Genomic DNA, 24,287 nt, shown 5'->3' with positions numbered 1-24,287 from the left:
CAACATTAATAATCCTATGTTTGGCATAGGATTAGCATTTAATACCAAATCTTTGTATTATGGTATTAAACAATAATCCCATGTTTAAAAAGAAAACAGAAGCAAAGCAAAAATTTCAAAATTAATATTTTAAAATTAAGTCTACCTGCTGGACTGTAAACTCTCTGTCAGCTCTTACTGAATTAGCACAGATGAATATGCCAGAATGGGGCTCTGAGTAGCTAAAATTTACTGAGCACTTACTAAGTGCCAGGCACTGGACACTAAGCACTTTATAGGCTATTTCATTTAAACCTAGCAAGAATATTTTTGGAAACAGTTGTTGTTATCCCCATAATCCAGGAGACTATGGTAAGCAGCAAGGTAGATTAGAACTTGGGTATCTCTAACCCTAAAGTCCTTGTTTTCTTCACTGTACTCTACTGGACAGACACATCAACAATTGATAAAGGTCAGGCATCTACAAGAATACACTTAAATAATGATATGAGATATAAGGGCAACGACGCTAGGCTGCGTTACGGGTCTCCTCTGCCACTCTTATATGTGTATATTTAAGCATTTTAACAAGATTTTTACAGAGCCATCAATCAATAAAGTTCCAATACTTCCACTGAAGAGTCTCATAAAAATACTTTAAGGTGAGAAACAAATCCATGAGTGGAACTTCAGTTGACCATGCAGATCAGCTCCTGCATAAAGTAAATATCTGGAATTCCAAGAATTTCCAGTGCCCACATCTCATGGGAGATATCATGGTAGAGAGGAAAGTGAACTGAAGCTAATGTTTGTCTTTTTTAAACTTGCATTACAATCCCATCTCTGCCACTGGATGGTGGGGATACTACAAGCAAACTGCTTGACCTCTCTAGATCTCATCTTCCTCATTTAAAATAAAGTAATACTGCAAAGATTAAATGAGAGCATGTTACAAGGCCCGCACCAAGAAAGTGCTCAGTCAAGGCTGATTTCCATTACTTTCCTGTATAATCTTAAAATCCACGTTTTACTGCAGCACTTTAGCTATGCATAAGTCCATATTTTTGTCATGACTATAAACTTGAAATTACATAATTAAGAAGAAAAATTACCTGAAGCATTGTTGAAAAATGTCTTATTGCTTCATCATAGAGACCACTGCCAATCAACACATAAGCAATAGCTATGAAACAAAATACAAAAACATTAAAGGAAAGAATAAAGGATCTCAGACTGGAATCAGTAGCTAAATGCTTTATTGAACCGTAAAAGGCAGCTCCAAGGACTAGAAGCAGTTAAAGAAAACCTAGAAGTTAATAAGACGTAATTGAATTCTTCTACCATTCAGCACTTACTAATCAGTCTTCTACGTCTATCTAGATTTAAATTATTAAAGCTATCTATAAAATATCTGTCTACAAGAAGTAATTATCTTTTTCTAACCCAATCACTCACTTTCAAATACCAAATAACTTTTATGATGTTTCCTATCTATTTATCAAAAGAACTAGTAATAAGCCTATATAATATCCACAAAACATGGCAATGTGATTTTACTGTGAAAGTTATGAGAAATACCCAAATAGCATCAAAACTCTGGATTCCTGAGGATGCTGAATTTACTGCCAATTACTCAGTGAGAACAAAAACAGGTTCAAATTAATATATATTAGTATAATGCTTAACTGTAGATAATTCACACCATTGCAATGCGATGGTAGTCTTTTTCCTATCTCTTCTATTCAAAACATAGTCAAAACACTACTCAAACTATACACTAATGATGAATAAATAGGGGCCAGCCCTGTGGCGTAGTGGTTAAGTTCATGCACTCCGCTTGGTTGGCCCGGGCCTCACCAGTTCAGATCCTGGGCATGGACCTATGTCCCGCTCATCAAGCCATGCCGAGGCGGCGTCCCACATAGAGCAACTAGAAGTACGTACAACTATGACATACAACTATCTACTGGGGCTTTGGGGAGAAAAAAGGAAAAAAGGAGGAAGATTGGCAACAGATGTTAGCTCAGGGCCAATCTTCCTCAAAAAAAAAACAAAAACAAACAAAAAAGATGAATAAATAGTTTTTGATCAAATTGTTTAAGTAAAAGCTATTTTGAAATTACAGCCATGACAATCTCTTAAAACATGGCAATATTTTGACTAAATTTTCACCTGTCCAAAAAAACAATAAATTTTAGTATTTTAGATTACTTTTCCACCTATAATATTTGCCCTAACTCCCTAAATCCCCAAATGTCCCTGAAAAAATTGTACTGTATTCCTCACTCAACATAACACTATTTTGATCACATTTCTTCCCAAAAAAGCTTTATTATAGGGGCCAGCCTGGTGGCATAGTGGTTAAGTTCACACGCTCCGCTTTTTCGGCGGCCCAGGGTTCACGGGTTCAGATCCTGGGTGCAGACCTACGCACCGCTTATCAAGCTATGCTGTGGCGACGTCCCATACAAAGTAGAAAGATGGGCATGGATGTCGGCCCAGGGCCAATCTTGCTCAGCAAAAAGAGGACGATTGGCAACAGATGTTAGCTCAGAGCTAATCTTCCTCACACACACACACACAAAAAGCTTTATTATAACCCTCTAATTCTAGGATCTAATAGGTGTTCAAGCAGATGGGCAACAAAAACTTTTACTGTCATTAAGAGCTTAAATTCTCTGACAGTTAAAAGTAGTAAAAACATTAAATGCAGTAGAAACATTACATGCAGTAGAAACATTAAATGCAAAAAGAGATTTAGAGTATCTTTATAAATAACCTGAGCAAAGTAAAGTTCAATAACATTGAGCATCATAATAATACAAGAGCTTTTGGGGGCTTTCCTCAAAATAAAAAGAGCACTGTTTTTATCCTCATTTTTTTGAAAAGACAAATTAAGTTCAAACTCAAACTTAGCATAAGAAGAATAGACACTATTCAGATAATGAGATAACCAAAGACATCTCCGGCGGGGGCCAGTAGTAGCAGTAGTGAAAACAACAACAACAAATAATAGTAATAGTTACATGTATTACACTCTTAATATATGCCAGGCACAGTCCTAGGCATTTATAGGTATTAACTCATTTACTCCTTAATTGCAATGAGGTAGGCACAATTATTATCCCCATCTGAAGACAAAGAAATGAAGCATAAAGCAGTTAAACAAACTGTCCAAAGACAACATGCAGTGCGTGAGACAAAGGAAACAGGCTGCCCAGCTCCAGGACCCACCCTCCTAACCAACACGCTGCACTGAAATAAATCAAGACTGTACCGAAACTGCTGCACACTGGGCTGGACTGCAAAACGGTTTGAATTCCTTGTGGATTAAATGAATAGAGACTAAAACATAAATTTATACTTTTTTGAATGCAGGCAGACGATGATATATTAGAAAGCCAAGATCTGGGCTCAGATTCTGGCTCTGCAACTCACTGGCTGTGTCACCATGGGGACTCAGTTACACTACTCTCTGGGTCTTGCTTAACACGCTTGTAGAAAATTTTTAGATTCTTTTCAGATCTAAGTTTTTAGAATTCCCTATGTATCTTCCCATAATCAGTAAATATCTCTGGAATGAACAAATGAATAAGTGAGCCATAAAAACAAATACAGTTTTAGGGAATAAATATTGTACTTAGGAATATGTTTAAATTGTCGCCTATGGCTCGGCTGTTGAACTCCACTGAAATACAATCAAACGCAGCTTTCAAATCTTTCCAGCTAAAAGTAAACACTTTTTGGGAAAAGCCAAAAGTATCCATAAAAAAAAAATCCAAATCTTGCACAAATATAAATAATTATTAGGATCTAAATTTTGTTGTGGGAGTCCAAAGGCATAAAGAAAAAACTGTGATAGCTGGAAATCTCACAGAAATTGTTACTAACCAGCAATTCCACATCTCCCAGCAAAGTGTATGTTGACAGAAGTCGTTTTTCCCAGAAAAAAAAATTGTGGTACAAAGATCCCAAGCCAGCTCAGGGCCTATGCTATCCCAAGGTCTACTAGGATTATCCTAGAGCATAGAACAGATCTGGCACATATCAGGACCCTAATCCATTATTTAATAAATGAATACGAGGCTGAACAGAATCCGAGGACTTCAGAAAAGACCAAATCTGATGTCTTAACGGGTAATTAATTCTCAAAGCCTACTCCAAGAATATCACCAAAAAGTGATTAATACTTTCAAAATAGTCAACTCTCAATTATCTGCCCTAACAGAGGAAAGGAGCCAATACAAAAAGTGCTCGGTCTTAATATAAAATGTGTGTGGCCATGGAAAGGATAAAATGATTATGCATAAATTAGAAAAAGTTTTCTGCAGATGCTTCAGGCCACTGGGCCCCATGTGGGAGCACACACTTATGTGAAGTCTGTCCAGCTGCACTGTTTATTCCTGTATTCAATTTTGCTCATTCCCTCAAGTGTGAGCTGACCAGGCTATGAGGGAGACACACACAAAGCATATCAGACACTGGCAAAACCAGCCTGCTTTAAACCACGCCATGAACGAGCCAAACTGCACGACCCATTTGCAGATTTGAATGAGCTCAACTTTTCTCCAGACCCAACAATCACTGACTGGCCTCATGAGTAAAATTAACTTAAACCTAGCTATTTTATTATACAGAAGATTAAAGTAGGTGTGATTCTCTTTTGCTTTCACTTCTATATTGTTCATATTTGATGACAGTACACAAATAACTTTTAATGAATGATAACAGCTCATAAGAACTCATTACCATCATTATTAATTTCCATAGAAACCCAGAGGCGAACAGTGCTTACCCATCATTCCATCCAAAACTTTTATTTTATGACATATAATATATGGACCCTCACAAGGGTTGAATGCCCTGTCCAAGATCAAAGCACTTATATTGGCACAGCCAGTCTCTGTTCTTTCCACCTCACCATCCTGCCTACCTGCTCTGCATCTAATCATAAATTCTAGGCAAATACCACAGGAGTATCCCACAATTCAAGTCTCACCTAACTCTTCATTTGTGCTGTCATTATCAGTAGCAAACGGGAACCTCTTCTGTTCTGCAATAGACTTGGCCTGGCTCTGAAATAAAAACAAACAAGCAAACAGATTTTAGCTTATCACAAATGAAGAGAAAACTTATGAAACCTGTATTTTAAAAAATTAAAGCTACATTTGATTTATACAGAAGCAAAAAAATAATTCACTTTAAGTCATATCAATTACGTACTTCATGGACACAGTTTGCGGTGTAACTTGATTTGCTTCCTCCTTTATCATTAGTAATTCTATTTCCAAGAACATGTAAATTTTTACTTCCATAGGAATTAATCTTGCTGGCTGCTTCAAAGCTTCCTACACATTTTCACAGACTATTTAATGACTTTGATTATGGTGAAAAGATCATATTCTAGTGATCAGTCCTCCAATGTGGCTTGATAACAAAATATTGTTTTTTAAACTCTAAAAATATTTTAGAAATAAGAGCTACAAATTGTACAGAGATGATGCCATAAAATGACCAACAAAGCCTGACCAAGAAGCAAGACATTCTATTAAATAATGCACAGCAGGTGACAAATATAACCATCCTACTTAATGCAGAAAATTCACCCGTGAAGAAATCATGCAGACACATATATGTACATCTGGTAGGAAAGCTAAAACAGAAGTGGAAACTAGGGGAAAACAAAGTAAATAAGTTAGCTTAGTAACTGGAATGATTTTAGAGGCAGTGTCTGTCCACCGTACAAAATGACAGCTCTCCATGTTTTGGAGACAAATCATGTCTGATAATACAAACAGCTGCCACTTCACCAGAAGATTTAACTGTTGACACTAAATTGTGATATGCTCAGCCTACAGGGTACACATTAAAGTGATAATCTCATACCAGATCCACCTAAGATATGATTAAAACTTGTACACACATACAGAGACAGGAAAAGCTAAGGCAGTAAGAGAATAAAGAGCTGTCACTTTTGGCAAAACTATAGGATTAGAACCCAGTGACATCACAATTATCTGAATTCCTCTTTTTTTAAATCCATAGTACAGATGCCTACAGCAATATATAATAGCCAAATCATTTTACACAGGATCCTCTTCTGACTAACATACATGCTCTTTAGCTAATGACCGGTATTCATTAGCCATGAACTGTGGTCTCTTGGGCTTCACTGACTGAAACAACACAGTAACAAGGTATATCCACTCATATTCCCTATACTTTCAAAATCCAGATTGATGTTGAGATTCAGCGTGGTATTTGGTTTGCCTATAAAATAGGTCAAGAATAAGCTACCTCTGGTTAAAACACAAGTTAAAAGATACAGGCCAGAAGAGCATCCCATCCCAGGAGATTCACAAGTCTTACTTCATTCCACTCAGGGCTCCACACAAAATGAAACATCTGAAAATTCTACTCATATGTGAATGTTTTACACTTTATTTCTTCCAGTAAAACACTGATGACTAGACAGAAACTCTACCAGTTCTTTCTTGTTGTGCTATATAGCTTGGAGCTTCCACACGTGGGAACCTCATAAGGCTACTCCAAGAAGCAGCAGATTTAACCACCTGTGAAGGCCTCCTAGCGCTGTACATGATTGGGTGTGACCAGACACAAGTCCTTCCTCTTTCTCAGATGGTTACAGAGAAGCACACAGATGCAAAAGATTTTTCTGCTTAATAAATTGCTTAGAGCAAAGAAAACGAGTCTATAAACAATGCTTTTAATACTTTAAAAGTCTTATTATTTCATCCAGTATTCAGCGAGAGTCTACCATTTGCCAAGCCTTTGTGCAAAGATATGGGAAGAGAAATGAAATCTCATAAAAAGAAGAAATCATTTACCAAGCAACATCAAGAGTATAGTGAAGAGCATATCTGATTTAAAAGTGTTTTTATTATATTAGAAATAAAATCTGTAACAGAAGTGGGCAGGAAAAGTTTGGTACGGACAAATTAATTTGATCAAAAAGAATCTTTCCCATTTTTAATACTGCATCTATAGATATCTTCTGTGGACAGAGGTGAGAAGCTATGATCAGGAAGTTTAAACACAGCCCCACTCACTAGTAGATTAACTCCAATCCATCTTTCAAGTCCCTGCTTACCTTTCAATTCCTTAAAGCTGTCTTGCCTGATCCCCCTAACTTAGGGAGATGATGCTAATCCTGTGCTTTCCCTTCATATGATTTACACGTTTACTATGTTTATGTGTATAATTATTTGGTTAGTGACTGCAGGAGGAAGGAATGCAAGGACCGAGGGATTCTGGCTCATGGCTACATTCCCAGTACTTACTCAGCACAACGCCTGACATATAAGAGGTGCAAAATAAATATCTGGAGAATGAATGAATAAATGAGTAGTCTAACTCCCATATTTTCAACCTAGGGAAAATGAAAGGCCAAGATTGATGAGCTTTCTCCCATAGGTGACTAGCTAGTGCCATCTTAAAACGGAAATGCAACAAGTAGAAAATATTTGAATTATTATCAGAAAGAAGGTCCCTAACAACTCTAAGACTCTGCCTATCTAAGGTAGGGATTATCCAATTTCTACTTAAATGTTTTCAGTAATGGCCAACTCACTACTTTATAAGATAGCCCATCCTGGTTTGGGATAAGTCTAATTCAAAAGTTTTTCCATATATCAAGTTGATTGCCATGCAATGAGTTAGGTAAAATCAGTTGATCATTCTCTAGTTTACAATTTCTACCTATTTTCAGTAGTTCTTAATGAAAAGGCAAAGCTTTGTCTGGAAAAGAAAGAGTACCCTAAAGGGAAATTTTAAAAAAAAGAAGCCAACATATCTACATGGATGTTGAAGGAAAAGGCCGGGAGAAAAAAATGTTAACCTTGGGGACTGAAAGAATAACTCAGCTTCATAGTATCACGTGTGAACAAAAAGAAGACCCTTCCACCTTCAGGCAGCGAGGCTGTGGGAGGACACATGCTAACATGGATAGGCAGGCACAGATGCTACACAGCACCAGGCACTCATCCCTGGAATGGAGAGGTCATCTGTACAGCTTAGTAGGTACTGATAAAAAACATAGATATAAAAGATACCTGCACAGGCAAAGGCTAGAAAAATAAGATTATACTATACCTTCAAACACGTAAGGCTCCTAGAAATAAGGATCAGCCATAATCTCCCCTTTATTCCTTGGAACTTAAAAGTTCCAGAATGATCAACCATCCAATTCATAAGTCATAATAATTCAATGTGACCAAATACCAGATGACTTATCTTTATCTTATGCACGTAGAATCAACTGGACTCAACTCCTAGTTGATCAACAGGCGACCTCCCCCATTGGAACTAGTATCACTGTGCTTCAGGTCACAAAAACAGGAGGCATGGATAGAAGATGCATACCAGAATCTTTTCAGTGTTGAGGGAAAGCAAAGAGTCACAGGGTGGCGATCCTTTGGGTTCACAGTCTGAGTCATGGAAGTTCAGAAGGGATGACTCTGAAAAGCAAACATTCCTTGTTATTCTCCTCACCTTAAATTTATGGCTCTTAGGTGCTTGGCTATGAATTGTAATGTTAAGAACCCATACAACCAAAATAAGGACAGGAGTAAAAGTACTACATGGGGCATCCTATCTTCTATCTTGACAACTGTGTAATGTTTTACAGTCTCCAAGTGTCTTGCACACTCATCAGTATGTGTCCTCACAACAATTCTGGAAATGATCAAAGCTAGTTAGACTTCCCAGACGGTAAAATGAGATTTAGATAGGTTGGAATTTATCTAAAGGCAAGAGGGCAGAAATAGCACTAGGTCAACGCTCTTCTCACAACCCATGTGGAATTAATATAGTTAAGATCCTTTTGTTATACATCTCCTATCTGACAGCATTTACCATAGATTAAAAAAAAAAAATTACAAAGCCAAGCCAGGGAGACCTAATATTAAAAGACAAGCACTGGGCCGGCCCCGTGGCTTAGCGGTTAAGCGTGCGCACTCCGCTACTGGCGGCCCGGGTTCAGATCCAGGGCGCACACCGACGTACCACTTCTCTGGCCATACTGAGGCCGCATCCCACATACAGCAACTAGAAGGATGTGCAACTATGACACACACACATATCTACTGGGGCTTTGGGGGAAAAAAAAAAAGAGGAGGATTGGCAATAGATGTTAGCTCAGAGCCAGTCTTCCTCAGCAAAAAGAGAAAGATTAGCATGGATGTTAGCTCAGGGCTGATCTTCCTCACAAAAAAAAAAAAAAGGAAAAAGATAAGCACTAAGAGTCTAGTATCTAGAATATATAAACAACTCCTAAAATTAAACTAGAAAAAGACAACTCAATTAAAAGATGGCAAAGGACTCAACAAGGCAATTTTCCAAAGAAGATATACAAACAGGCAAAGAGTACATGAAAAGATGCTCTACATCATTATTAATTAGGGAATGCAAATCAAACCACAATGAGGTACCACTTCACATCCACTAGGATGGCTACAATTTTTTTACAAACAGAAAATCACAAGTGTTGGCAAGGATGTAAAGAAATCAGAACCCTTGTGCATTGCTGATGGGGATATAAAATGTTGTGGCCACTGTAGAAAAGAGTTTGGTGGCTCCTCAAAAAATTAAACATAGAATTACCATATGATCCCACTATTCCACTCCTCAGCATGTACCAAAAGAACTGAAACAGGTACTCAAACAAGTATGTGTACATGCATGTTCATAGCAGCACTATTCACAATAGCCAAAAGGCAGAAACAGCCCAAATGTTCATCAACAGATAATGGATAAACAAATTGTGGTACATATACACAATGGAATATTATTCAGCCTTAAAAAAGAATGAATCACTGATACATATTACAACATGGAAGAACCTGCAAAACAAAAACTAAGTGAAAGAAGCCAGACACAAAAGGTCACATACTGTATGATTCCATTTATATGAAATACTCAGAATAGGTAAATCCAGAGAGATAGAATGCACATTGGCAGTTGAAGGAAGGAATAGGGAGAAACTGCTTAATGGGTAAGGGGGTTTACTTTGGAGAGATGGAAAGGTTTTGGGGTGGTTGCACAACATTGTGAATGTACTAAATGCTACTGAACTGTTCACTTGAAAACGATTAATTTTATGTTATGTGAATTTTGCCTTAAATTATTTTAAAAGATATGCTCTAATTCAGCAGTCACTAAAGAGCATCAAATTATGTTCAAGGAACCATCTGAACCAATTTAGCTAAATTCTCCTGTGCATGTCTTAACAGTATGAAACAGGACATGATATATCAAAGAAGTGCTGCGTGATGAGCAGTTACTGAAACTGGAATGTTCAAGTTCACAAGGCAAGAGCAGAGTTTAAAAGGACAGGTTTAGATTGGAGTACAGAGAGGGAATGGGTATCCCAATACAATAAGTGGTGTACACAAAAGCACAAAGGCAAGAAAATGCAAAGGGGCAGTGAGTAGATGAGCCTGACTAGAGGAAGGAGATGGTGTTGGAAAATAACAAGTATGAGGTTGGAAGGTGAGCAGTCTGACTGGGGAAAGTCCAAGAGAAAGGCTTTAGTCTGGCAAGAATGAAGAATCAGTAATGGTTGTTGGTAGGTAGTTGGAGGATAATGACTTGCTGAAAGATATTTTGGAAATAGATTAATTTATAACCTGTTTCTCTTACCTTTTCAAAAAGCTAACATTTGAGGATTTACCATACGCTAAGCACTGTGCTAAGCATTGCACATACTTTGCTTTATTCTATTCTAACACTCTCCCTACTTTGTGGAATTCATTTCAGTTTCAGTAAACATCTACATAATTTTAAATGGCTACACAGTATTCCACTGCATGGAACTTAACCATAACCCTATCATTGGATAATTAGGATGTCCTTTCTTTTTCCTTAATATAATTGTTTCAATGAGTATCCTTCATCTGTATTTTTGCAAATTTACCCAATTAGGCAATTAAATTAAATCTAACGAATGTAATTGCTGAGGCAAAAGGTGTAAACAATTTTAAGACCTTTCATATACATTGCTCCATTTCCCTCCCAGTATGTAGTAGTAATTCCATTCCCACTAGCAGTGTACAAGACAGTCTATTACCCTCTACTCAGAGTATTGCCATTCTTTTTATCTTTCCCAATCTGAAAATAGTACTAGTAACATTAAACTTACGGTTTATTGGCCATTTGTATCTCTTCTTTTGCGAATTGCTTATATCTTTTGGTAACTTTTAAGTCATCTGATCTATTCTGGCCTAAGATATAAAGAAGAATTTCTAATTATCTATTTTCCAAATGGTTAGCCAGTTATCCCAGTACCACTTATTATCAATTTGAATGCCACCTTCATAATACATATACATTATACACGCCACTGGGGTCTGTTTCTGGGCTTTTTTGTTTGGTTTTTGTTTCTGTGTGTGTTGTGTGTGTGTGTGAGGAAGATCAGTCCTGTGCTAACATCTGCCAATCCTCCCCTTTTTTTGCTGAGGAAGACTGGCCTTGGGCTAACATCCGTGCTCATCTTCCTCCACTTTATATGGAACACCGCCACAGCATGGCTTTCCAAGCAATGCGTCGGTGCGCGCCCGGGATCCGAACCGCCGAACCCCGGGCCACTGCAGCAGAGCACGCGCACTTAACCGCTTGCACCACCCGGCCAGCCCCTGGGCTTTTTTTTTTTTTTTTTTTTTTAAAAGGAATCTTTGAGATTATTTATATCCAACTTCTGTAATAGCTCTGACAGATGATGGTCCAATCTCTACATGAACATTTTAAAAAAATTACAGTAGTAATTCATGTTCATTGGAGAAAACATAGAAAAATCACAAAACATAAATAAAAGTCATTTAGAACACCAGCACATGTTGAGAACTGCTGTGAAAATTTTGGTGTATGTAATTAAGAGTGATAGTTCTGAAATCAGACGGTCTGGATTTGAATTCCTGCTCTCTGCCACTACTTCCTAGCTCTTGGCCACTGACCTAGCCTCTTCAATCTTCAGTTTCATTTGTAAAACATGGTCAATAATAGTATCTACATCACCAGGGTGGTTGTGAAATTTAAACAGGGAAATCTACGTAAAGCATGTGGTACAGTTTATGGCACAAAGAAGGAGCTCAAAAAAATGTTGCTACTATTATTATCATTAGTTTGTGAGAACTGATTAAGATACATTGTTTTGTAACCTGCCCTTTTAACTTAACAACATAATGTAAACACTTTCCCATATGATTAAATTTTCTTCTACATTATTTAAATTTAAACTTGGTGAGATTATATACCATTTTTAATTTGTTTTAAATAAAATTTTAATTCTCTAGAATAAACATGCATTTTGTTGTTGTTTCTAGACTTTCTAATCCCTTATAATCATGTTTATTCTGACTTCAGTATCACATTGTTTCAATTATTGTAGCCTTACAATAAACGCATATATTTTAATGTAAAGCAAAGTTTCATCAATTTTTTTTTCCAAAAATTTCTTGGCTGTTTGGATAAACATTCTTTCTTCAGATAAACTTCAGTCACTTTGTTAAGGTTCCAAAACAAAAATATCCCTCTATGATTTAATTAGAATTGTATTAAAATTACACATCAATGAGGGCAGGAATACTTGACTTTTTACAAAATTTGATATACTTCTTCAAGTCTTTTATTAACCTATGTGAAATTTTTTAATTTTTTATACAAGATTTACACATTCAAGTTTGTTGTGATTACAAAACAATGGGTGATAATCATTGAGTCAATACATCTTCGTTGAGCATCTACTATGTTTCAGTCACTGCCTTAGCCTCCATGGTCATCAAAACCAGAAATGACCCCTGTCCTTGTACACAGAGATTACAATTCAGTAGGTGAAACCCACGTTAGTCAGTCACACAAACAAATGTAAAATTGTAGCAGCTTAAGAGCTATGAACTAGAACATAGCTGGGAGAAGTGGCCTGCTCAGGGAGTTTCCTGAGGATGTGAATAAGGACATCAGCTAAGACTGATGTAGTTACCAGGTATAGGCACCCTCCTAATCCCCTTTTTAAAGACAAGGAAAATGAGCCAGACAGACTAATAATTTGCCCAAGGCCACTCTCTAGCAAAGCAGGAGGGGTAGGATTTGAGCCCAAGCAGTCTGGTTCTGGAGTCTGTGCCATGAAAGAGTGAAGAGAGATAGGAGGAAAGTGAAGGATTTAACAGGTGAAGGTCCATGGGAGGCTGGCAGGGCTGGCAGAGCAGTTCGGGCAGAAACACAGCATATTGTACATCTTTGTCTTCCTACCTGGCTAGAGCTGAATATTTTATCTGCCCATATTACTGAACTCTTAACAGCTCTATTAATGTCTCCATCTATTCAGTGAATAACTGTATCATCTACATGTAATTATATCAAGATCTTTTTAATATTTATAGTCATTTAGGAACTTATTATACTGGATAAAACCTCCAAAAAAGTACTCAATAAAACTAGTGATAAAAGGTCTTCCTGCTTATTCTTGACATTAATACTTCATTTAATGACCCAGAATTTCCTCAACTTTTGATGATAAAACTTTTTCACGCAACATTTATAAACATCCAGTGGGAAACTGCTCTATGTGGCTATGGGTTGAGATTGATGTATTTTACCATATAAAGGAAGGATTCTCTTATTCTTTGTTTTACCAAAAATTTTAAATCAGGAAAGCTGGCTCAACTTTATCGATAAAGTGCTTGTGGATATTTCTTTAAGATATTCATGTGATTTTGCTCCTTTGACCTATTAAGGTGATTAATTCAATTTTTTAAAAAGTTGAACCATCTTTGTACTTCTAGAATAAACTCTAATTGATCGAGGCAGATTATTCTTTTAATTGCCTGCTGGCTTCAGGTTACTGATATTTTACTTAAGATTTTATAACTAAGTGATAGCTTTTTGTTTTTTTCCCCCCAACTGTATTAGATTCTGGCATCACTGTTTTTTGCTTGTTTGGTAAGGTCTGTGATAGAAAAATAGTTTGTTAGAGTTGTAACTAGAGTTGTCTGGAATAGGAGGTTAAATTTGTTCTTCAATCTAAAATTATTTAACCCAGTATGGCTTCAATTATTTTACCATGATAACCCAACCAGCTATATTTAAATGGTATAGATTTCCGTGGAAGTAGGAAAAGCCTGTTTTCCTCCTTGATTAGGTCATAAAGTAAAATTTAATGGTGATTACTGCAGATATATTCTCAAAACACATCATAGAATCTCATCGTTTTCTTCTACATCATCTTTCTGGACATTTCTTTATCACTTCATATTTTTAACCTTATTAGCAGAGATTTCTACACAGTTGTCTCTTAATTCTAATGGCCTCTACAGTTGTACATATATCCCCTCGTTCATAATGTACATTTGCATCTGCTCTCCTGTTTACGTGTTAGCTTTATCAGGTTTATCTATTTAACTCCTTTTTAAAGAACTACTCTTGGATCTATTTATCAATTCTATTGTTGCTCTATTTCTAATTCATTTATTCTGGCTTTATGCTATTTAGTCCTTCCAATTTCCCTTATTTCCTCTTCTTGTTTCTCCAGTTGAGTATCCAGTTCATTTATTCCCCTTCTTCTTTAATACTAAGAAGTCATGAAAGGCTTAAGCAGGAAGAAAGATCATAGACAGCTGTGTGAAGAGGGAAGCTCCAGAGACAAGAGTAGGGAGGCTGTGACCAGTTAAAAAAAATGGGAAAAGCCTGAACAAAGGCAGGGGCCACTGGATGGAAATGGAGGGTCATAGTCTAAAGAGATACATGAAGTAAAAAAACACAGGGCTTTGAGAAAAACTAGGCATGGAAAGAGGACAAAGGCACCGGTTTCTAGTTTGTGTAGCTAGAAAAGGAGTGGTGCCGTGACCTGAAATGAGAAGGTTAAGAGGAAGAACAGTTTTTGACGGAAGTAAAGAGCTCATTTTGGGTTAAGCCAAGTGTTTGTGAGATGCTGAACTGGAAGCTGCCACGCATAGAGTTAGGAAATTCCAGAGAAAGATAAGAGCTACTGATATGAACTTGATAATCATTAACTTACAATGGATGATTAAGCAGGGAATGTAGGTAGGATCTCTAAGAAAGCTTAGGAAACTGAAGTTTAATGAGAAGAAAAAAGCTGACTCTGCTGGGAACAAGATATTTAAGAGGCAGAGGGAGAATCAACTGGTAATTTATCTTTTCCTAAAGAACTATCCATTTCTTTGAATTGTTCTACACCTTTGCCACAAAGTTATACACAGATATTAATTTGATTTTCATTTTTCATTATACTCCCTTGTTCCTAAAGTCACATATTTGTCTCTTCTCATTTTTCTTGATTAGCCTTGCTTAGATAATTTTCTCAACCTTACCAGTATTTTCAAAGAACTAGCTCTTACATTTAAATCTGCTCTTTCCAGGACTTCGAATTTAATTAATTAGTTCAGAGGCAAAGTAATAAAGTGGTTCAGAGCACAGGCTGTGGAGCCAGACTGACTTGGATCAGATACCTAAGGCTTTTCGACTTTAGGCAAGTCCTTTAATATCTCTTGGCCTCAATTTCCTCATTTGTAAAGTAGGAATAATCACCACCACATACCCTCAGAGGGCTATTGCGAGGAATAGATATAATAACCATAGTTCACAGAAAATTACTGTTAATTTTAATACTGTCAGTATACAGATCTAGGCTAAAACTGTTTTTTCCTGTTAATTTCTTCTTCCTACTTTCCTTAAGTTTATTTTGGTCTTCACAGTACTTTACAGCTTTCAAAATGCTCTCACAAACATTATTTCTTTTGGTCCTCCATCCTCTGAGGTAGGTAGAGCATACCTCAAGCTCACTGTACACATGGGAAATAAGCTCAGCGTTAACGGACGTGGTTAAGGGCACAAAGCGAAGAACCAGCAAGGCCGAGACTTACCACATCTGTGCTCTAGGACAGCATATCAGTGAAGGTACACGGTACCTCTGTCACCACTCATTCTGCCAAGGCTGGGTCCTACCAATAAATGGCTTACGTACAGCAATGTCATCAACCTTCTTTCCTCTCCTCCTAAACCTCACATACAGCTGAATTTCAGAGCAGTTTTGGTGGAGAGATAAGGAGCTGACTTCAGCAGTTTCAAGAGAGAATTTGACATATGGAGACAGTGCATATAAACATCTCGTTTGAGGAACTCTGCTGTAAAAGGAAGCAAAGAGATGAGGTGGTGGCTAGAAGGACGTGTGGTCCTGTCTGTTGCTTGTCTTTTCAAGATGGGAGCTACTACAATCATTTGTACACTGATGGAAGAGAAGAGGGAATGAGATCCTGTGCACAGAGAGGGCTACCCTATGCAGAAGCACCAACAACACATCCACTGACACCGTATCCACCACAACAGGGCAGAAGGCAAAAGCCATCAGCGCAGCTGCAGGCAGGCCGATAGCTAGGATGGTGGGCAAGTTCTCTTCTGATTGCTTCTTTGTCAATCAAGAGGAGGGCATTACCTCCTAGTGAGGAGAGAAGGTGGCACTGGAAGTAGGACATATTTGTCACCATTCACGTCTGGAAGTGAAAACTGACTGAAAGCTTGCAAATAGCACACCCATGGCCAATCCCTGAAGGAAAGCATTTTATAAGGGATTCAACAGCTGCTGGACTGTACTCATCACCTGACCACCTCACTCTATTCATAACAGATGGTGTGCCGAGTCCACCCGAAAACGAGGATGACTGGGCTTTTCCCATGGACAGCTAGAACTTCGAAGTCAGCTGCCAGGCTACTGACAATTCTAGTCCTAGGTGTAGGGGAACCTGGAAAGAGCAGGCAGCATTATTGGGGCTGGAGGAGCTTTTGGAAGGCCAAGCAGCTGCTACGTGGCATCAGCTTGTAGTGCCTTTTGCTTTTATCAATTTCTGCATTTGTAAGACAATCACTGTTGAGGACACTGTACATTGCACTGCTCAATGGTCCCAAGTGGTAAATTTCTTTAAGAATGTAATAACAGGAAAAGTAATAACAGGAAAAATTCTCCTCTGAAGAATTTATATGCTTCTTTTATTCTAATAAAATATTATTCATCGGTACCTGAGATGTGTAAGTTACCATAAAACAACTTGAAAATAGAAGCTGCCCACTGAGAATTAGATTATAAAGTCAACATATAATTAATCCATTAGAACAAGAATCTGCAAAAGCCATCTTAAAGAGACAGAATGGCTTTTTAACAAAGCAGGAATGTAATCTGATCAAAGCTGTATAACCCACATAAAAGTGTTAACACATGTAAAGAATGTATAAAACCATAAAAAAGGAGTCGGGCAGTTGCACAGAATGGAAAAAAAGGCACGGAAGCAAATTATGTGGCGCCAATCCAGGAATAGAACAGGGTGGAGAGTGCTTTACCCAACAAACTGGGCAGGCAGCCTTACCCACAAAGGCTATTCGCTTAGCCTGGGGTTATAAACTGGTTTGAAGATGCATCAGATGCTCAAGGTGGCACGTACTTTTAAGAGCTGAAGACTTCCTCATAAACCCACACATACTGTCAAATAGCATCAACTTGACTGGGAAAGCTGAAGCAGATCTAGGCAGTGCTGTGGAACCATTAGTGACGAGGGAACACAGTCACTCAGAACATCCCGCAAACACAGACAGGAAAAGTTGCAAGAGAAGTCAACTGGTCTTTTGTGCAGAAGAGGGGCCGAGCAGAAGATGGACGATTCCTGAGTCTATGTAAAGAAAGCCAGCACCTGAGCAGAGAAGTCCACAGCACTGTGCTGGTCCCCGAATCAGAAACAAAGCCGCACTAAATATTTCCAAACAAAACTAGGGTAACATGGAATGAGACTTTATTAGCAAGCTTAAAAATAGATGTCAGTTATCGATTTGGGGTTCTTTCTAGTTACACCAGTTATTCAGTTTGTGAAAATTCATGGATCTATACACTTGTGATATATGCATTTTTCTGCATATGTCACATTTCAATAAAAAGTACAAATAAAAATGATAACAGAAGGAAAATGTTGGAAAGTATTAACCCAAAATGAAAAGTATTAAAATTCTGCTACTTCAGTAAATTTTGTATTTATTCTATCCATAAGGTAACAAGCCCAAACAAAAAGATACAATGACCTCTTTAAAACACCACACTGTGAAACAGGGAGGCTTTAAAAGTAAGTCAGCCAAGTACTTATCGAGTGCAATGAAGCCAAACCGTCTCTACATGCTGTAGAAATTTTTCTTTCTTGAAAAGTTTTTATACAGAAAGTGCTCTGCCACTTCCTGTAGTCATGTTCCATGTAGGGTAGATTCTAAAACCCAGGCCACATATCTTTTGCCCTCATCCAGAGGGGAGAAAAAAATGACCCTCATTACCCAAAGCTGAACCTGTCTACCAGTGTATAGACCTTTTAAAAGATAAATGTGGCGCTGGCCCCATGGCATAGGGTTGAGTTCCACGCATTCTGCTTCAGTGGCCTGGGTTCACAGGTTCGGATCCCAGGTGTGGACTTACACCACTCATCAGCCATGTTGTGGCAGCAACCCACATTAAAGTAGAGGAAGACTGGCAACAGATGTTAGCTCAGAGCTACTCTTCCCCAGCAAAAAAAAAAAAAAAAAAGTAAATGAAATTCTTACTGACAACAGATCTATATGAAAAAGTTTAATAACTATGCAAATACCATGGGCTATCATCTTTATAGGCTCATGACACAAAAAGCGATTCCTAAACCAGAGGACTTTCTAGAAGATGCTGTTCATTTAGCAAAGGAAGCAAACATCCTCCCAGCGACATCATGGTGGCCAGGGTTGGGAGAGATAACAACATATGAATCTCTTCATCACTCCGTGCCTCAGTCGCTGCACTCAAAATAAGCCAGGTCCTTTACACTGGCAAATTTACTCGTGTATGCCTTAAAAAAAAGATCAAAAGAGATGTGCCACAAAACTATACATGATAACAAACTCAGAAAATCAGGGCCAAGGGTAAAAAGGATCAAGCAAATATACTAACAGTAAGGGTTACCGCAGTTGCTGCGAGCATAAATGACTCATAAATGACATGACTGAGCATAAAATTTGGTTCTTAACTTCCTCAAAGCCAGAACAAAAGAGGAAATAGCTCTTACTATAAAAGTTTCCTTCTATTGATTCCCTACCACTTCTAAGGCACAGGAACAATTTAAGCACTGTGAGCAACAAGACTGATTTCATGTATTTAAATGACTGATTCCTCAATTGAGAAAGACACCATATTCTGACAACAAAGTCTTACTGACTTTGTCGAAAACAAAGAGCTAGGTTCGTAGCTACTTCCTTATTTTTCTGGCAGTTAACAACTCCCAAATCGGACAGATAGATACTAATGCTCTTTTCTCCACAAAGAACTATGGGAAAATAAACTCAAATCTGAGATTATTAATTTCAACAAACTACAGAAAATTACTTTAGGTTGCAAATTAATCACTGAACTTGACTGAGGCATTAAGCATGGATAGTGCTAATGTCACCAGTTAGATGAAGGTGGCTATTTGAAAACTACCACAAAGACATCAAGTACAAGACTATCTCACTTATGAGCAGACAAGTCTCAAGAAGGCAGTAAAAAGAAAAAAAATCACACAAATTCACTGTTTTTATTAATATTACATTTTCAAAGATGGAAAACAAAAGTATTTTTGAAGCAATTACTAGAAATGCATATGTTTGAACGACTAAGATACATCTTAGACTGTCTGTAAAGAACAAACGAAGATATACCTACTACAGACGACTGCCACAGTTGAATAGGAGGCAGTTTAGCTTTGGTAGGAAGAGCAGAGGTAACCTGAGTTCTTAAATCAATGGATAAGTGACAACTTCTCTAGACTTTAATTTACCAGACCTATAACATTAGGGTGTCAAATTAAGATATCTCTGAGGGCCGGCCCCCTGGCTTAGCGGTTAAGGGCGCGCACTCCACTGCTGGCAGTCCGGGTTCGGATCCCGGGTGGGCACCGCTTCTCCGGCCATGCTGAGGCCGCGTCCCACATACAGCAACTAGAATGATGTGCAGCTATGACATACAACTATCCACTGGGGCTTTGGGGGGAAAAAATAAATAAATAAAATCTTTAAAAAAAAAAAGATATCTCTGAGATCTCTCAAATCTCACTCTATTCAGGTCTCTGCTCATGTCACCTTACCAGAGGCCTTCCCTGGCCACCTCTCAAAGCAGCATCCCCGCATTACTGTTTATTCTAAGGCACTTAGCACCAGGCCTATTATATACAGATTTTTTTCCCCACCAGAACACAGGCTCCACTGGAGGAACTCAGCCAGTTGTGCTGTATTCCCAGGGTCTAGAACACTGAGGAGCATCTAGCAGGCACACAGATAGCTTTTCAGTGAAAACAGATCCATTCTAGCTCTATAGTTTGAAATATTACGTTCAGTGAAACATTCTTGAAAATATGTAAATATAAAATTCTAGGAAGAGTTATTTAAGAATATAATTTTCAACAAACAAGCTTAAGGGTGTAGGACTTTATCACTAATATTAGTAAGAAATTATACTAATATGCTAATATTACTGAGGAGATAACACACAAATGGGCAGGAGGCCAGGTCAAAATCCCGGCTCTACCCTTTACTGTGTAACCTTTCTTAACTTCTCCCTGCCTCAGTTTCACCTTAGGTAAAATGGGGATAAAACAGTACCTACTTCAGTGTCAAGAGGATTAAATAAGAATGAACATAGTGTTTACAAGTATAAACTGAGGGAGAGATTTGAGGAAAAACTTCTGTCCATTATTTCTTCCCATAATTCCAAAATAAAAACAGGACAAAGGTAACAAGGAGAGGAAGGAAAATTTATTTTTATTTGAAAAATATGTACATTACAGTGTTCATTTTTTTAAATGAGTAGATTTATTTTCACCACAGGAAAACAGAGAGACGACCAGAAGTTCGTGGTTATCCTTGCTTTTCAAATAAAAAGTGAAGTGTAAAAGTGTGCTGGAGAAGAAAAAGTTGAAGGTGGGTGGGGAACAGCAAAGCTCAGGCTGAGACCTATTGGCACCAGGGATCATCCATGCTTGTCGCCTCTGCGACCAGACCTGGGGTAGGGGTGGGCTGCTCAGCCCACGGAGCATGAGGCTGCTCCCTGGGCCCTGGACTCCATTTGATGGTGGTCCACACAACGCAGCCAGCCACTGACAGCGCGCTATTCAGACCCATGGGCTCCCACCAGCAGCTGTCTGTGGCCCTACAACCGCTAGGGGTTCTGTCTTAAGAGAACACACATACGGCTCATCAGGTGTGCAGATTTAGTCCCAAGCAGGCATCAACTCAGCCATTTGAATCCTACAGCTGTGGGAAGGCTTCTGAAAAGTGTCTGTACTGCTATCTGTCCTCCGTATAGGAACTGGCTTGATACGACAGGCTTGTGGCTGGATAGACCAGCAAGTGACGACGACATGATTAATAGTTGGCGAGTTCCAGTCTGTTTGATTGTGAAGACCTTATGAGTTATGGATCCTGGCACTTATCTAGACCCATACGTTGTTCAAATAGGGGCTCTGGATACAGAACATGAGCCCCTCAAGCTACAATATAGTTGGTTGTAAATCTTGAATTTGTTCCTATATCTGTTTTTCTTAAGACAGAGAGGGACTGGGGCAGGTTTTACGGGGTCCAGCTTCTATCTACTTTTCCAGGATAAGGAAGGAGAAAAGGGAGACACTTGGGGAGTCTCTACCACAAAAGAGATGGCTTTTGTCACAAACTGCAGCCAGTAAAGCTAAGGGAAACAGCTGGAGCCCCACGAAGCATAAGCAGGGGACTCTGGGAATTATTTATTGGGGCTGACAGCAGTAGCAGCCAAGCCACTTCAGCACCTGTCAGCAGCTACTGAGACATTCATGTCAGCCCAGGGCAGAGTGTCTGAAAGACTCATGCCACTCTTTTGCAACAGCACATTTTTAATTCCAAACTAAATAAGTACTACATGGGGGAGATAAAAAGAAAACTGAAATATTTAAATAAATTATGCTTAAAGCCTCAGAATACACTGTTCACGCTCTGAAGCAGAGTACATTAGATAATGGTCTCCACACGTGAGGGAATGGGGGCATGGACAGGAAGAGTCCTCCAAATGCCTAGTTTATGAAAACCTACATTTATCACTATCTGAGGGAAAAGCACAATACAAGTCAGAGTTGGCCCATGAGGGCTCTTAAACACTGGCATAAGCCTGAGGCCACAGAGTGAAATGAGCCCCCTATATCAATACTACCAATCAATTTCATATATAAAGTGATTATCTTCCACTGCCTAGAATCTGGGTCTCTGTTAGCCAGTAAGCATCACGTGACTATAGGAGAGAAGGGGAAATGAAGATTTACACAATACGTACTATATGCTAGTAAATACTACAGATGTGTTTTCCTATCTATAACCACTTAGTGCTTAAGACAAGTCTTTGTCAGGGGTCTGACCACCTGGGCTCCTCCCTTTACAGCTGTGGGCCCTCAGGAAAGTGATGATTTCACTGTGCCTCCATTTCCTCATCTGAGAAAAGGAGCTACCATCCAATGAGGGAGTTTCTGGTGTTCTGACAGCCTAAGAGAATAGGCTAATCAACCTAAAGCTCTTACAACAGCACCTGGCATACAGCAAGCACTCCATATGTTACTTTTCATTTTCCTCACAGTACCCTGACGAAGAAAATAAAATCTTGTAATTAGGTAATAGTGTTTTCAATTTACAGAGGAGGCAATTTTGCAAAGACAAGCAATTAACTCGCTCAGAGTCACAGAAAGTGACAGAGGTAAAAGCTATTCTTTTTCCACTATGCAATGCTGGCCATACTCTTTATGCTGCTACCCGCCAAGGCCTACTACAAAATACAGAAAGTCACATACCCCTCATTGAGTGAGAGTTCCTCAAGTGGTCAGATTGTGCTAAAAGGAAATCAGAGTGTGCTAATCTTGACATCTCATCTCAACCAAAAAATATTTATTGTCTTCCCAGGCACACAATGTCAAACTGCTGTCAGGCACTGAAAGCAACAAGCCAGCTCCTAGTGAGTTAGGCAGACTTAGACCTTTCAAAAATAAGCCTTAAGGGAACTCACACAGGGGAAGAGGAAAGGGGAAGGAAAGAGGAGGAGACCGAAGGGTGAAAAGACCCACTAGAGAACTTCGAAACAAAAAACATACACATGTATTCTGCCCCTGAGGCATCTGCCATGACTTCTTAAACTGAGGCCCATAGCACCCAATTTTAATGAATGAGCTGGCCTAGTTCCAACACACACACAGCTCTGACATACAGAGGCTAGAGGCCTGCAGGGCCCTTTTTACCCTCTGGGAGACACCTGACAGATCACAGGTCAATCTTAAACAACTGGAAGCAGGATGTGAAGGGGAGGATAAAATGAGCTTGCTCTTTTGTTCCCTTCTTTCTTCCAGGGATCGAATTTTTAGAGGCTGTGTTTAATGCAAGACATCAACTCGGGAGATCAGGAAACCTGATTTCCACGCCTAAGATGGGCCGGGAATCCCTCTTCTGGGCGCGGGCTTCGCCGGTGGGCCTGGCCTGCCTTGGTCCGTCGGTCTTCCTTCGCTCCAACGGCACCCGGGGGGCCAGAGCGGGAACCGGGTCTGCCCTGGCCACCTGCCATCTCCTCCTCCACCCTTTCAACAGTTGCTAGGACTCCGGAGAGGCCGCCCTGGCCGGGAGAGCATGTTGTCAGCTCTTTATTCACTGCCCTGCCCCAGGCGGCTATGGGAGGAGGGCGCGCAGCGGCGTGGGTGTGAGCGGCGGGAAGCGGCCCCTGCGTGACACCTCGCGGAGCCGGCTCCCGCAAGAGCATACGCCGCGGCCGGTGGGGACGAAGCCCGGGCGGCCCGCACATCGGCCCCGGGGCCTGCAGCCCCCACAGCCCTGCCAGCCCCGCGGCCCAGGACTACCCGGACGCCCACCCGCCGCCGCCCACTCACCGCCGCACTCGGCCGAGTACTGGTCCCCCCAGTCCCCGGACTGCGGGCTGCAGCCGCCGCCCGCCGGGGCCTCCTGCTGTTGCCGGTGCTGCAGCTCCTGCTTGAGCAGAGACAGCGGCGAGTAGTGCTCGGTGGCCAGGGCGCCCAGGCGCGGCCCGGCGGACAGGACCCCCAGCAACAGCAGCACCAAGACACGCCGGGCGGCACCCGCGGCGGCCACAGCGCCGCCCCAGCAGCCGCAGCCGCTGCAGCAGCCGGCAGGTGCCATCTTCCCTCAAGGCGCATGTGCGGCAGCCCTCGCCGCGGGCTGCGGCCTCCCAGCCTTAACCCGCGGCGGGCAGGTGGGCCGTGGCAAGGGGGCAAAGA

General features: G+C 39.8%; 1 protein-coding gene across 8 annotated transcripts in view; it reads right to left on the bottom strand.

Moving 5' to 3' along the window:
- The window catches only part of TTC13 (tetratricopeptide repeat domain 13), a 76,042-nt gene extending 51,795 nt beyond the window's left edge, over window positions 1–24,247 (bottom strand). For 7 of the 8 annotated variants that reach the window (XM_058543053.1, XM_058543047.1, XM_058543048.1 and 4 more), the window contains exons 1-4: window positions 23,922–24,246; window positions 8,362–8,456; window positions 4,979–5,054; window positions 1,092–1,162 (exon numbers count right to left, since the gene is read on the bottom strand). In XM_058543053.1, coding sequence (XP_058399036.1) covers window positions 1,092–1,162; window positions 4,979–5,054; window positions 8,362–8,456; window positions 23,922–24,189 — 510 coding nt within the window. In that variant the 5' untranslated portion in view covers window positions 24,190–24,246. Of the gene's footprint in view, window positions 1–1,091; window positions 1,163–4,978; window positions 5,055–8,361; window positions 8,457–23,921 lie in introns of all 8 variants that reach the window. The other variant, XR_009220438.1, reaches the window with a different exon arrangement.
- Between the last annotated feature and the right edge of the window lie 40 nt (window positions 24,248–24,287).

The sequence above is a fragment of the Diceros bicornis genome, chromosome 6 (genome assembly GCF_020826845.1).
Source record: "Diceros bicornis minor isolate mBicDic1 chromosome 6, mDicBic1.mat.cur, whole genome shotgun sequence".
Classification (NCBI taxonomy): Eukaryota; Metazoa; Chordata; class Mammalia; order Perissodactyla; family Rhinocerotidae; genus Diceros; species Diceros bicornis.
The sequence above is the reverse complement of the archived record's forward strand: the minus strand, read 5'-3'. Positions and strand labels throughout refer to the sequence as shown.